This window comes from Bombina bombina, chromosome 4, assembly GCF_027579735.1.
Source record: "Bombina bombina isolate aBomBom1 chromosome 4, aBomBom1.pri, whole genome shotgun sequence".
Taxonomy (NCBI): domain Eukaryota; kingdom Metazoa; phylum Chordata; class Amphibia; order Anura; family Bombinatoridae; genus Bombina; species Bombina bombina.
The window spans coordinates 1,119,738,408-1,119,754,371 of record NC_069502.1 but is presented as its reverse complement, the minus strand read 5'-3'; the positions used below and the strand labels follow the sequence as shown (position 1 = coordinate 1,119,754,371).

General features: G+C 39.5%; 1 protein-coding gene across 1 annotated transcript in view; it reads left to right on the top strand.

Annotated features, from left to right (window-relative positions):
• ANGEL2 (angel homolog 2) overlaps nt 1-15,964 on the top strand; it is a gene marked incomplete in the record, with an annotated part of 89,839 nt that overhangs the window by 5,375 nt on the left and 68,500 nt on the right. Inside the window, 2 exon segments of the mRNA XM_053712471.1 lie at nt 1,998-2,236; nt 3,458-3,527. Coding sequence (XP_053568446.1) covers nt 1,998-2,236; nt 3,458-3,527 — 309 coding nt within the window.

Below are 15,964 nucleotides of genomic sequence, written 5' to 3'. Positions count from 1 at the left end.
TGTGGGGGGCTGCTACACTACAGAAATAGTTTTTTAAATAAAAAATAAAATAAAAATACTTTTTGGGGGGGTTTTGGGGCCAAACTGGGTACTGGCAGACAGCTGCCAGTAACCAAGATGGCGGTAATTAGGTAGGGGAGAGGGTTAGAGAGCTGGAGGGGGGATCAGGGAGGTTGGGGCTAAGGCATATTATTTTTATTTAAAAAAAAAAAAAAACCTCTTTTATTTAGTACTGGCAGACTTTCTGCCAGTACTTAAGATGGCGGGAACAATTGTGGGGTGGGGGAGGGAAGAGAGCTGTTTGGGAGGGATCAGGGGGTGGGATGTGTCAGGTGGGAGGCTGATCTCTAAAATTAACCCTGCAAGCTCCCTACAAGCTACCTAATTTAACCCCTTCACTGCTGGGCATAATTAACGTGTGGTGCGCAGCAGCATTTAGCGGCCTTCTAATTACCAAAAAGCAACGCCAAAGCCATATAAGTCTGCTATTTCTGAACAAAGGGGATCCCAGAGAAGCTTTTACAACAATTTCTGCCATAATTACACAAGCTGTTTGTAAATAATTTCAGTGAGAAACCTAAAATTGTGAAAAATTTAACGTTTTTTTTTTTTTATTTGCCCGCATTTGGTGGTGAAATGGTGGCATAAAATATACCAAAATGGGCCTAGATCAATACTTGGGGTTGTCTACTACACTACACTAAAGCTAAAATTAACCCTACAAGCTCCCTACAAGCTCCCTAATTAACCCCTTCACTCCTGGGCATAAAACACATGTGGTGCGTAGCGGCATTTAGCGGCCTTCTAATTACCAAAAAGCAACCCCAAAGCCATATAAGTCTGCTATTTCTGAAAAAAGGGGATCCCAGAAAAGCATTTACAACCATTTGTGCCATAATTGCAGAAGCTGTTTGTAAATAATTTCAGTGGGAAACCTAAAGTTTGTGACAAATTTTGTGAAAAAGTGAACTTTTTTTTTTTTTTTTTTGATCGCATTTGGCGGTGAAATGGTGGCATGAAATATACCAAAATGGGCCTAGATCAATACTTTGGGTTGTCTTCTAAAAAAAAATATATACATGTCAAGGGATATTCAGGTATTCCTGACAGATATCAGGGTTCCAATGTAACTAGCGCTAATTGCTAAGTGCTACTTGTATTTATTGCCCCATAACTTGCAAAAAAAGCAAAGAACATGTAAACATTGGGTATTTCTAAACTCAGGACAAAATTTAGAAACTATTTAGCATGGGTGTTTTTTGGTGATTGTAGATGTGTAACAGATTTTGGGGGTCAAAGTTAGAAAAAGTGTGTTTTTTTCCATTTTTTCCTCATACTTTATTATTTTTTTTTTAGTAAATTAAATTATAAGACATGATGAAAATAATGGTATCTTTAGAAAGTCCATTTAATGGTGAGAAAAACGGTATATAATATGTGTGGGTACAGTAAACGAGTAAGAGGAAAATTACAGCTAAACTCAAACACTGCAGAAATGTAAAAATAGCCATTGTCATTAAGGGTAAGAAAATTGAAAAATGGTCCGGTCATTAAGGGGTTAAAGTACAACACCCCAAAACACAAAAAGTTGTCAAGCCGCAATATAGTAATTATAGTATAACGATTAACAAAGCCCAAGAACCATTCAACTACTTCATCATTTTACCTTTTTGCCCTCTGTGATTTGTCCACAAATTGACTACCAAAGTGAGTCACAAAAGAGTCAAGAAAAAAGAGATCTTCCTAATAATCTCCTAAAATATGCATAAAAATGCAGTGGGAATCCTCAGTGGCTCATTCCCCTAATTCAGAAGCACCACAACAATACGTCCTAAAACATAGGGAATTTACTTATAGGCAATTTATGTTGGTGTTTTTTACTTTACAGCTAATATTTTACTGTACATTTTTTTTTCTTTTCTAAGAGCTTTACACAATAAAATACTTAAATGTACAATATGCTATGTGTACTTAACGTATAATTATTTTCTTAACAGGTGGTGTAAATAGACGGTGGGAGGATTTCAGTCAATTTTATGCAGAGAGATGTGAAGGGGAAAAGAGACACTTACGGACAACCGAACACTTTGACTTTACGGTCATGTCCTATAACATTCTCTCACAAGACCTTCTGGAAGACAACTTTTATCTGTATAGCCACTGCAGGAGGCCACTGTTGTTCTGGAGCTATAGATTGCCAAATATTCTTAAAGAGCTGAAGGAGATGGGTGCTGATGTAAGTTGCATTACAGATTGGTTATCCTGTGTGAGGAGAAAAATATGTTCATTGTAATATAAAATCCATACTTAGCTGTGTAAACTGCATACTCAAACTTATTTCAATCAGTGTCCCTCTGCACCAATAGACCTATGTTAGTTTCAATTTAAAGGGATATCAAAGTTAAAGGGACATGAAACCCAATATAGACCCCAAATCTTAACGTTTTTAAAACAAATTGACATCCTTTTTACCGCAATTATTTTTTAATAGCCAAACTCCACCTACCATTTGCCTTATTTGTGGACTAAAGCCCAGATTGGCTACTCCATACAACAACACTAGCCACAGTCATAAAGTTAATATACAGTGCTTTGTATTGCAGGTGTTATCTGATAAAGCCAATTAGGGAGAAACATGTAGCAGAGTTTGCCTTGAGAAGTCAGCAGGGTTCATTTCAAGTTCTGAAAATTATAAATTGCTCAATTTTCAAAGCTAAATTATATGAAAAGGGGGCAAAATAATGAAAAAAATATTGTAAAGTTGTTTCATTTTCCATAACTAAACATTTATATATAAAAGTCTCAAGGTTTTTACTCTCCATTTTAAACTTTCATGATTCAGATATAGCATGCAATTAAACACTTTCCAATTTACGTCATTACATTATCAAATTTTCATTTTCTCAGTATCTTTTTATGAGAGCATTTCTAGATATTCTGTTGTGCGGTGTGCAATTGTCTTGCTGCAAACACTATTGTACTCAAGATGCATGCTCCTAACCGTGTTTAGATATGACTGTAGTTGTATTTGGTTATGTAGAGGACTGCTTGTGCTTGTATTTGTCTGATTTAGCACATTATAAAGACGTGTGATGCAACAGAGAGTAAATGTAAACTTGTATTTATTCCTTAACCCCTTTCTGCCTGGATTTATTTGTCTACATCAGAACAAAGTTCAGATGAAAACAAATCATCAAAAATTAAAATCACGAGATCACTTATGCGTTCGCGTGATTTCAATGATGGGATCAGGTCAGGGGGGAGTGCCTATGACGCTAGGCACAGCATCCACCCACGATCCCATTTAGAAAGCTACAGGATAGCCAAATGGCTAGGACGCTCCATGCCGTCCTAAGAGAGCTGAAGCCCAACGCAATTAGGACTGCATGGAACTTCCCAACAGCGAGAAGGGGTTAAACTTCTATAAAACATTTTTGTGTCCTTTCTATTTTTATAGATACTTTGTTTACAAGAAGTGCAAGAAGATCACTATAGAACACAGATCAAGCCCAGTTTGGAAGCTCTCGGTATGATTTTTTTTTTTTCTTATTTTAGCATTATCCCTCTAATTGGTTTTAGCCAAGCTGTTTTACATGGTAATCAAACTGTAATTAGAAAATGCTCTTATGTGTTAGTGCACTATTGTTTGCATATTGTTAGGTTAACCTGTTGACGCAGTTAAAACGTTCCATGCCATCCTAACAGCACTGGGCTTTAATGGTGTTAGGGTGGCATGGAAAGTCCTAACATTTTGAAACATCCTGCTCTATTCCGTGTTGAAGAAACAGGAAGATCCTACTAGCATTGTAGGCAGTCCCCAATATCCAATCAGCGGCGGTGGATGCTCTGCAGACTCCTCCCTCTCCATGACTTAATTTTAAAAAACGCTAGGATTTACCTTCATTTTAACCTCACTGCTATATATATGAAAGGTTACAGGGTGCCTTTCCAGAGGAATTGATCCCGTTTAACCCTTCAGTACAAAATAAATCCAGCATCTGTTGACGTGCATTAAAACAAATGTTCATTGTAGATAACACTTCCTATTTTCCACTTTCATTTGTCACGTTTAGCCTTCTCTCTTTCATTTTTCCGTGCCTCTGCCTTATGTATCTGTCATAGTTACCAATTGTCTATGCATTCTATGTCACTATGCTTCTATTTATATCAAGAAATCAAACATTTAGAAAACCTGATGCTTTGGTGTCTTTGTGTGATATGAGTTTACGAGCAGCGAAGCCCTGTGTGTACCAATGTGAGTGAGTGTGTTTGTGTGCAGTAGTAGTTAGCAGTTTAAAAATATTGAGGTAATATCACTGTCTAATTTCAGGCTCTGTATTAGCTGTATATACTAGACTTATTTGTGGTGTCCTGCTATACAGATGCTGAATGGTTAGTAATTTAATCCTTTCTTGGTTATTTTGATACTGTGCTATAAAGGTATTCTTCCTATGCCAACAATGTGCTTGAGAAGGGGGTAAGGGAGATGAGGAGCTTGATGATTTAGTATGGCTAAATTATACTACTAGTATTGGGGGTCAATCTAAGTGGGCGGAGCTATTAAAACCATAAATGAGCGTGGCTGTGCTGCAAAGTGTCCCTGGAATTTTTTTTTAAAATGGTTAGCGCTGCAGAATCTGTTGGCGCTCTACAAATAACCAATAATAACTGTTATGGTGTGTGAGCTTGTTTGATTCTTAAGATAGCTCTATGCATATCTCAGGTTTTCTTTATTTCCCTTTATACTTTTTCCTTACCACCTCAGGGGCAGCAATGTGCTTCCTATCCTGAGCTGGGCACTGCCGGTGAGCCATACAGGTGCAGCATATGTGCACGGCTGCCAGTTACCTACAGTATCCCAGAAGCGGATTTTTTTTACCTATCCAGAGCGGGCTTAAAGGGACAGTCAAGTCCAAAAAAACTTTCATGCTTCAAATAGGGCATGTCATTTTAAAAAACTTTCCAATTTACTTTTATCACCAATTTTGCTTTGTTCTCTTGGTATTCTTAGTTGAAAGCTAAACCTAGGAGGTTCATATGCTAATTTCTTAGACCTTGAAGGCCGCCTCTAATCTAAATGCATTGTAATAGTTTTTCACCACTAGAGGGCATTAGTTCACATTACGCTCTGAATCATGAAAGAAAGATTTTGGGTTTAGTGGCCCTTTAAGTAAAACTGGGGAATTGGTAATTAAGGGATTATCTATCTTTTAAAACAACAAACATTCTGGTGTTGACTGTCCCTTTAAAGGAATATGAAACCCAAAATCTTTCCTTCATGATTCAGAGCGTAATGTTTTAACAACTTTCCAATTTACTTCTATTATCTAATTTCCCTAGTTCTTTTGGTATCCTTTGTTGAAAAGCATACCCAAGTATGCTCAGTATCTGGGAGCTAGCAGCTGATTGGTGGCTGCTGATATATGCCTCTTCTCTTTTTTTTTTTTTTTTTTTTCTCTCAATGTATCTGGGGGCCACTGGACAATTGTTCTTCTCCCATGGGGGCCACTTAAACTGTAAGTGACATTTACCAAAGTAGTAATGCATGGGGGGAGTTGTAGCCCACAATAGACATACACAGTTGTCTATATTTAACATTTGTTTGGATACATTTCTGTCTAGAAACAGAATTCAGGGATATGATTGCTTGTATTAAATGGGTCACCTTTTGTGGGATTAATTTAAGCTCATCTGGAGCTTTTTTTGTAAGTATATTAGATTTGTATAGGTTGAACTCGATGGACTTCGGTCTTTTTTCAACCTCATCTACTATGTTACTATGTATTTATCTTGTGAGTGCCAAGTGAAGTAATCTGGAGCTGTATAACAGCATAAAAAGTGACATTTATCCAAACAGTGCATGGTGGGAGTCTACCCTGGACACGTCTTTATATTTATCTTGTGAGTGCCTATAAAGGGCTAGATTTATTAACGCTGAGGCATACAGGGGCGCGTATATATCAGCTCGCCTGTGGCGGGGCGAAATTACCCGCAGGTATTCGCCATTGCACACAAGCGCAATTTTGCACTCTCGTGCAATCACGCCCCCTGCCTGCGCGTGATTGGCTGTGCCCGGGCAGGGGGCGTGATTGCTGTCAATCTCCTCGGTCGGACTTGACCGAGGAGATTGAATTTCGCCACCTTAGAGGTGGCAAAGAGCTTAGGGAAGCAGCGGTCTGGTGACCGCTGCTTGATAAATCAGTCACAGCGAGCAAGTTCTTGTGAGAACTTGCAGCCGTAGCGGCTTGATAAATCGAGCCCTTAGTACATCAACTAGTTACACCTCTTAAAACCCTAATAAAAACTGACAGCCCAAATTAGTGGTTTGCCTATTAAACAAGGGAGGGCCAGATGAACCTAACTTGAGGGCCACATATGGCCCTTGGGTCAGTACTTTGAGACCACTGGCTTACTGATGTGTTGAGCTAGCTCCCAGTAGTGCATTGCTGCTCTTTCAACAAATTATCTGAATAATGAAAGAAAAATGTTGGGTTTCATGTCCCTTTAAACAATGTGTTTGAATCCCTTTGCTAGTGCTACACATATAGGCGTTCACAAATGCAATAATACAATGTTCTATAGCAGTGTTTCTCAATCGCGGTCCTCAAGTTCCCCCAACAGGCCAGGTTTTCATTATAGCTGAACCAGTGCACATGTGACGTAATCAACTGATCAGTAACACCATGGTTACTGACCTGCTGTTACTCAGCAACGGATTATTACACTTGTTCACCTATGTAGTGGTTCAGATATAATGAAAACCTGGCCTGTTGGGGGTACTTGAGGTTGAGAAACAATGTTCTAGAGTGTATTAGAATGTTTTACTATTGCACTGTTATGTGCTATTGATATGATGTCCCTTTTCTTCTCTGATCTATAAATATTATGGTCAAACAGTTTTTCCTTGAAAGTTTAATCTTTATGAAGTTTCTGGTCTATCTTTATCCTCCTGGATCTATGGTTTCCAGAGCAGTGTATGATATTTAAAGGGGCATGAAACCAATTTTTACTTCATGATTCAGATAGAGCATACATTTTTAAAGGGACACTGAACCCAAATTTTTTCTTTCGTGATTCAGATAGAGCATGAAATTTTAAGCAACTTTCTAATTTACTCCTATTATCAACTTTTCTTCATTCTCTTGCTATCTTTATTTGAAAACGAAGGCATCTAAGCTTTTTTTTTTATTCAGAACTCTGGACAGCTCTTTTTTTATTGGTTGATGAATTTATCCACCAATCAGCAAGGACAACCTAGGTTGTTCACCAAAAATGGGCCGGCATCTAAACTTACATTCTTGCATTTCAAATAAAAATACCAAGAGAATCAAGAAAATTTTATAATAGGAGTAAATTGGAAAGTTGCTTAAAATTTCATGCTCTATCTGAATCATGAAAGAAAAAATTTGGGCTCAGTGTCCCTTTAAACTTTCCAATTTACTTCTATTATCTAATTTGCTTAGTTCTTTTTGTGTCCTTTGTTGAAAGCAAACTTAGGCTCAGGAGCTGGATAGCTGCTTATTGGTGGCTGCACATATATGCCTCTTGTCATTGGCTTAGCTGTGTTCAGCTAGCTCCTAGTAGTGCATTGCTGCTTCGTTAACAAAGGCTACCAAGAGAATGAAGAAAATTTAGTAGAAGAAAATTGTAAAGTTCTTTTAAATTGTTTGCGTTGTCTGAATCACAAAATAAACATTTTGGTGTTATGTCCTATGCGCTAGTTTCTTTAGGAACTGTGACACCATATAAAATACCTTCTATATTGGAGGGTAGGGGACAGAGGCTGGACTTATCCAACTCAATACTATGTCACTCTCAAACTGATCTGGATTTTTATTTATTCCAATTGGGAGTTCAAAACCAGAATTGAAAAACATCAGTCTCAGTAATAAATATATAAGCAGAGAATTAGAATTATTTGCTGTATTGTGTCACGGAAGTTGTAATGAGAGATAGCTTTATAAATATTATTTATTAGAGCTATATCCATAGGAATAAATTCATTAAAAAAAAATACATTTTAAACTGATGAACTCTTGAAGAAATATTTTATTTTTCTTTCATGATTCAGAAAGAGCATGCAATTTTAAGCAACTTTCTAATTTACTTCTATTTTTCTTCGTTTTCTTGGTATCTTTATATGAAAACGCAGGGACTTAAAGGGGCCAGTAAACCTAAAACCTAACATAGTGCAGAATTATATAACATTATATGAGTGCTAGCTTTGTAGAACATAATATATCCGGTGAACTTTTATAAAAGAAAAGGGTTTTCCAGACCCGCCCTCTGTGCTCTACTGAGCGGGTCTGGTTTTCCCTCAGAGCGCATCTGGCCAGCAGAGGGCAGGTCTGGAAAACCCTTTTATAAAAAAAAAAAAAAGTTCATCGATTATATTATGTTCTATAAAGCTATCACTCATATAATTTATATAATTCTGCACTATGTGCAGAAATATATAACATTATTTCTCTTGGAAGATGTATCGAGTCCACGGATTCATCCATACTTGTGGGATATTCTCCTTCCCTACAGGAAGTGGCAGAGAGAGCACCCACAGCAGAGCTGTCTATATAGCTCCTCCCTTAGCTCCACCCCTTAGTCATTCTCTCTGCCTGTTTAACTACTAGGAAGGGCAAAAGTGAGTGTGGTGACAAAAATGTTTAGTTTTTATTTTCTCAAGCAAAAGTTTGTTATTTTAAATGGTACCGTTGTGTACTATTTACTCTCTGGCAGAAAAGAGATGAAGATTTCTGCAGGGAGGATGATGATTTTAGCACTTTGTAACTAAAATCCACTGCTGTTCTCACAAGGACTGAGGAGTGCAGGAAAACTTCAGTTGGGGGAACAGTTTGCAGGCTAAACTGCTTTGAGGTATGTTCAGTCTAATTTTTTCTAGACAGACTGTGTTAATTCTAGAACAGGCTGGCAATATCCCCATGAGGGAAGGGTAAGCTGTATTCAGAGACTTAGTAAGAATCCCAGCTTACACAAAGGGCTCATTAGTTACTGGTGACACTGATCAAGAAAAACATTTTTATTTTTATTGCAATAACATTTTTTTTGAGGGACTTTAAGGGATCATTGTGGCTTGGTTAAGGGTTATTAACCCACATGGCTAGTTTAGGAAACACTCTGTTGTATTTCCTTTAGGCCCCATGACATCGAGTGAGGTGGGAGGGGCCTATTTTCTCGCCTCAGTTGCGCAGTTTCTTTTCCTCAGAGACATCCAACTGCTTCTCCAGAGGTTCCTGCTGTGTTTGAGGGCTGTAAAGAAGTTTTTTCCCCACAAATCGTTCATAAAGGGCAGGTAGGCGCCACAGCAGAGCTGTGGCAAGGTGCTGAACATTTTTTACCGGTTTTTGCTGTTTTGTCAATCCGGTTTTTACATTAAGGGGTTAATTGTTTATTTGCATAGCTGTGCAAAGTTACTAAGGCTTTATGCTGCTACTGTAAAAATTTCGTTGAGTTTACTGCTTTTTTACACTGTTTTGCAGAGTTTGTGCAGCTTTTTTCTCTTAAAGGCACAGTACCGTTTTTTTCTAAGTATTATTTACTTTGAATAAAGTGTTTTCCAAGCTTGTTTGTTTCATTACTAGCCTGTTTAACATGTCTGACACTAAGGAAAATCCTTGTTTAATGTGTTGTGGAACCCCCCCTCTTAGAATGTGTCCCACTTGCACTGATATGTCTATAAATTATAAAGAGCATATTTTAGCAATGAAAAATATAGCAATAGATGATTCTCAGACAGAAGGAAATGAGTTTTTGACATCTAGCTCTCCCCAAGTGTCACAACCAGTAACGCCCGCACAAGTGACGCCTAGTACCTCTAGTGCGTCAAATTCATTTACTTTACAAGACATGGCCACAGTTATGAATAAAACCCTTGCAGAGTTTTTTTTTCTAAACTACTTGGTTTACAAGGAAAGCTTGACAGCTCTGGGTTAAGTAAAGCTGAGCAGTCTGACGCTTTATTAGCCATATCTGATATACCCTCACAATGTTCTGAAGAAGGGGTAAGGGATTTGTTATCTGAGGGCGAAATTTCTGATTCAGGAAAGACGCTCCCTCAGACAGATTCTGACATGACTGCCTTTAAATTTAAGCTTGAACACCTCCTCTTATTGCTCAGGGAGGTATTACCGACTCTAGATGATTGTGACCCTATAGTGGTTCCAGAGAAATTGTGTAAAATGGACAAATACTGAGAGGTTCCTGTTTACACTGATGTTTTTCCAGTCCATAAGAGGATTGTGAATATTGTTACTAAGGAGTGGGATAAACCAGGTATTCTGTTTGCTCCCCCTCCTGTTTTTAAGAAAATGTTTCCCATATCTGACACCATGCGGGACTCGTGGCAGACGGTTCCTAAGGTGGAGGGAGCTATTTCTACTCTTGCCAAGCGCACAACTATACCTATAGAAGACAGTTGTGTTTTCAAAGATCCTATGGATAAAAAATTAGAGGGTCTCCTGAAGAAAATTTTTGTTCATCAAGGTTTTCTTCTCCAACCTATTGCGTCTATTGTTCCTGTAACTACTGCAGCTGCTTTCTGGTTCTAGGCTCTAGAAGAGGCTCTTCAGATGGAGACTCCATTAGATTATATTATGGATAGAATTAAGGCTCTTAAGTTGGCTAATTCTTTCATTACAGATGCTGCTTTCCAACTGGCTAAGTTAGCGGCAAAGAATTCAGGTTTTGCCATTTTTAGCACGCAGGGCGTTATGGCTTATGTCCTGGTCTGCTGATGTATCATCAAAATCTAAACTTTTGAACATCCCTTTTAAAGGAAAGGCCCTATTCGGGCATGAACTGAAAGAGATTTCAGACATCACTGGAGGGAAAGGCCATGCTCTCCCTCAGGATAAGACAAATAAATTGAGGACCAAACAAAATAATTTTCGTTCCTTTCGGAATTTCAAGGGTGGTCCCGCTTCAGCTTCCCCTGCTGCAAAGCAAGAGGGGAATTTTGCCTAATCGAAGTCAGTCTGGAGACCTAACCAGGCTTGGAACAAGGACAAACAGGCCAAGAAGCCTGCTGCTGCCTCTAAGACAGCATGAAGGTGTAGCCCCCGATCCGGGACCGGATCTAGTAGGGGACAGACTCTCTCTCTCTCTCTTCGCTCAGGCTTGGGCAAGGGATGTCCACAATTCCTGGGCTTTAGAAATTGTATCCCAGGGATATCTTCTGGACTTCAAAGACTCTTCCCCCAAGGGGGAGGTTTCACACTTCTCAATTGTCTGCAAACCAGACAAAGAGAGAGGCGTTCTTACCCTGTGTAGAAGACCTACATACCATGGGAGTGATCCGCCCAGTTCCAAAAACGGAACAAGGGCTAGGGTTTTACTCAAACCTGTTTGTGGTTCCCAAAAAAGAGGGAACTTTCAGACCAATCTTGGATCTCAAAATTCTAAACCAGTTCCTCAGAGTACCATCATTCAAGATGGAGACTATTCAGACTATTCTACCTCTGATCCAGGAGGTTCAATATATGATTACTGTGGTCTTAAAGGATGCGTATCTACACATCCCTATTCACAGAGATCATCATCAATTCCTCAGATTCGCCTTTTTGGACAGGCATTATCAGTTTGTGGCCCTTCCCTTTGGGTTGGCCACGACTCCCAGAATTTTCACAAAGGTGCTAGGGTCCCTTTTGGCGACAGATGCCAGCCTGATAGGCTGGGGTGCAGTCTGGAACTTCCTGAAAGCACAGGGCCTATGGTCTCAGGAGGGAACTCTCCTCCCGATAAACATTGTAGAACTGAGAGCGATATTCAATGCGCTTCAGGCGTGGCCCCAGCTTGCTGCGGCCAAATTCATCAGATTTCAGTTGGACAACATCACGACTGTAGCTTATATCAATCATCAAGGAGGAACATGGAATTCTCTAGCGATGATGGAGGTAACCAAAATAATCTGATGGGCGGAGGATCACTCTTGTCATCTCTCAGCAATCCATATCCCAGGGGTAGAGAACTGGGAGGCGGATTTCCTAAGTCGTCAGACTTTTCATCCGGGCGAGTGGGAACTCCATCCGGAGGTATTTGCCCAGCTGACTCAGCTATGGGGCACACCAGAATTGGATCTGATGGCGTCCCGTCAGAATGCCAAACTTCCTTGTTACGGTTCCAGGTCCCGGGATCCCCAGGCGGTACTGATAGATGCTCTAGCAGTGCCCTGGTCCTTCAATCTGGCCTATGTATTTCCACCGTTTCCTCTCCTCCCACGTCTGGTTGCCAGAATCAAGCAGGAGAGAGCTTCGGTGATTCTAATAGCACCTGCGTTGCCACGCAGGACTTGGTATGCAGACCTAGTGGACATGTCATCGGTTCCACCGTGGACTCTGCCAATGAGGCAGGACCTTCTAATCCAAGGTCCATTCACGCATCCAAATCTAATTTCTCTGACTGGAGATTGAACGCCTGATTCTATCAAAGCGTGGTTTCTCTGAGTCAGGCTTTTAAAAATGAGGCTTCTGTTGAACAGATTTGTAAGGCAGGCGACTTGGTCTTCGCTTCATACTTTTTCCAAATTTTACAAATTCGATACTTTTGTTTCTTCGGAGGCTATTTTTGGGAGGTTCTACAAACAGTGGTGCCTTCCGTTTAAGGTACCTGTCTTGTCCATCCCTTCATCCTTGTCCTAAAGCTTTGGTATTGGTATCCCACAAGTATGGATGAATCCGTGGACTCGGTACATCTTACAAGAGAAAACAGAATTTATGCTTACCTGATAAATTTCTTTCTCTTGTGATGTATCGAGTCCACGGCCCGCCTTGTCTATTTAAGACAGGTAGTATATTTTTCTTTAAAAAACTTCAGTCACCACTGCACCCTATAGTTTCTCCTTTTTCTGCCTAGCCTTCGATCGAATGACTGGGGGGTGGAGCTAAGGGAGGAGCTATATAGACAGCTCTGCTGTGGGTGCTCTCTCTGCCACTTCCTGTAGGGAAGGAGAATATCCCACAAGTATGGATGAATCCGTGGACTCGATACATCAGGAGAGAGAAATTTATCAGGTAAGCATAAATTCTGTTTTTTTAGGTTTACTGGCACTTTTAAGCTAAGGAGCCGGCCCATTTTAGGTAATGCACCCTGGGTAGCGCTTACTGATTGGTGGCTACATTTCTTGATATCCCTGGAGTAGAAATGTGTTGGTATTTCAGACAAACTTCTCCTCTCTGGAGTAAAGTAGAGAAGCTTTATTTCTTTTCTTTTTTTTTTTCTTTTTTTTATTGAGGTTATGCAAAGGAAGTATCATATACAGATAACCATATTACATAAGACAATAATTTCAATAAGCAAAAACGTTAATACATGAAATCTCAATAAGTAACAGCAATAGGTAAACTTCTGGAACCTCAGTTTTATACATTTTCCTTAAATAGTTTCCTCACTGGTCACAATAGATCACTCTTGGATCTACACAGGCTTAAATGATCAAGCGGAGGAAAATTAGTATCTGAAGTAGTCACTTTTGGACCAAAACAATGATAAAAAAATAGCAACTGATATAATTAATGATGTGAATTGGTAAAGAAATAGTAATAAATACTTTGAAAAGAACACTGATGTGGGAGCCATCGTAACTATTGATCTGAATTTTAAATTTAAACAGCTAGGGTAAGACTTAAATGTGGATGTCCCAGGGAGAGGGTGGCAACTACATAAAGTGGCAGAAGGCTGTAGCAGGGGTAGTGAGTGGAAAGTTATTGGCACATCTACTCTAATGTATAGGATCTTCCCTATGTCCATATGTGTATACTAGGAGAAGTAATTTTAGGAACATTGGAGAATGTTGGAAATCAGAACTACCCACCATCTAAAAAGATGGCCATTGTCTGCCGTTAGTAAGGTTACTAAGGTGGAGCATTTATAGTACTGACATAATCATCTATACAAGTATGGGGAAGCAGTAGGTATCAGGCAGTTTGAATATCTATAAACACTTCAGGGCATAAACTGTATGGATATCGATAAAACTAAAATTTCTAGCTGGCCTAATAAGACGTCTAGGTACACTTAGCATAACACACCCTAACTACAAACCATACCAGATCCAACCTTGTTAGGCATCTTGAACATTTTAAAACTCAGATAATAGGGTGGCATGTAAATAGCAGAGAATACATAACAATAAGCAACTTGATTATGGACCATTACATGTACAGGTGGCCCTCGTTTTACAATGGTTCAATTTACACCGTTTCAGAATAACAACCTTTTTTTCCAGTCATGTGACTTCTATTGAAAAGCATTGAGAAGAAGTGCATTTATTAAAATAGACAGTAGGTGGAGCTGTCTGCTTGTGTTGCAGCAAAGCCAAGCAAGCTGAAATTAATCAGTTTAACCAGACCTCAGCTATCGAGCAGATTTCAAAGGAACAATATCTTCCTGTCTATAAATCAGTCCAGATTGGAATGCATAGAAAGAACTGTCTGCAGAAAAATGCAAGTGAAGTCTGTGTTGTGTGATTATTTTATTAGGTTTATAATGCTGTTTAGCATTTAAAGTCTTCATTTCAAAGCTTTAAAAATAATGTATTAGGTGTTACTTATGACAATTTTGAGAGGGGCCTGGAACCTATCTCCCTCACTTCCCATTGACTTACATTGTAAACTGGGTTTCAATTTACAACGGTTTCGATTTACAACCATTACTTCTGGAACCTAACCCCAGCGTAAACTGAGGGCTACCTGTAATTGTAAAACCTTTACTATGTAAGAGATTCTTATATTAGGTAACTGAAGCTAGCTATGTGCCCCATTGCCTCTGCCGCTAACTTCAGGGCGACAGCCCAGCAAGGCAAGTGAGCAAAAGGACATAGGAAATGTGCAGAGCTGAGGACAAACCTCTCTCTTAGGCAGCACTATTATACCACATAGCTTACAAGGACATCGCTCAAACACCAACCAAACACATTTCAACAGCCAGTTAGATAAGTCAGTGCAATCCAGTTATTAACCATACATGTGGCAGTCATCCAAATAATTACATTATTTCCCCACTCTCTCCGTAACGATCTCCTGCCGTCTTATCATAGAAGCAAGCATTCGAAAATAACTAGGGTCTAGTAAAGTAAATGAAGTGACGTGTGTGTGTGTGTGTGTATATGTATGTATGTAAGTGTGTGTGTGTATGTATGTGTATATATATATATATATATATATATATATATATATATATATATATATATATATATATATATATATATATATATATATATATACACACACATATACATAGCAGGTATACTAACGATATTCGCATGAAATAACTAGGGAACTGCAGTTTTAGGGAGAACTATAATTAAACTGAGTGAGCAAACAATAAAGAACTAAGGACAGTTTGCAGTTCAGGTGCCCCGCTACGAGTGAAAAAACTGCGGCAAGCACCCTGGCACTATATCCTTGTTCAGTGGTCAACCGATACCAGCCTTTAGTGGGTAGTACCTAAGGACTTCTAAGGTACTCGTTTTCGGCAAGTCTCTCAGCAATATAGGATGTCGGCACTCCTGATCTCCAAGCAACCATGTCTGCCACGTATCCAAATAACAATTGCTGATGGCGGGACCTGAATCAAACTCCCGTGTCTCCTGTAAAGTCTCAGAAAGTTCCCAAGACCCGCACCTGTTTGTGGCCAGAGAGATCAGTGTACTATGGCTGTGTATGGGTCTAGTAGCGATGAAATTAGTCTCCAACTTGCATGGCTTCTGTACATAGGCAGTGGGAAATGGGAGATCGTTGCCTTGCTCCCCAACATTTAGACTCTGACTCTTTAGTGCCTCAGTGAGATCATCGGTCTTCTTCGCGGACTCCCTGGGACCTCGTGGTGCGGTTAAGCTCTGAACCTGAAGTTGGCTGCTCAAGGTATGATCCGGCTCCGAACCTGACTCTAGGTCGTGGCTCACAGTGTCCGGAGGGGTAATCTGCTTTGTATCTTCCCCAGGTGAAGTGTCGCA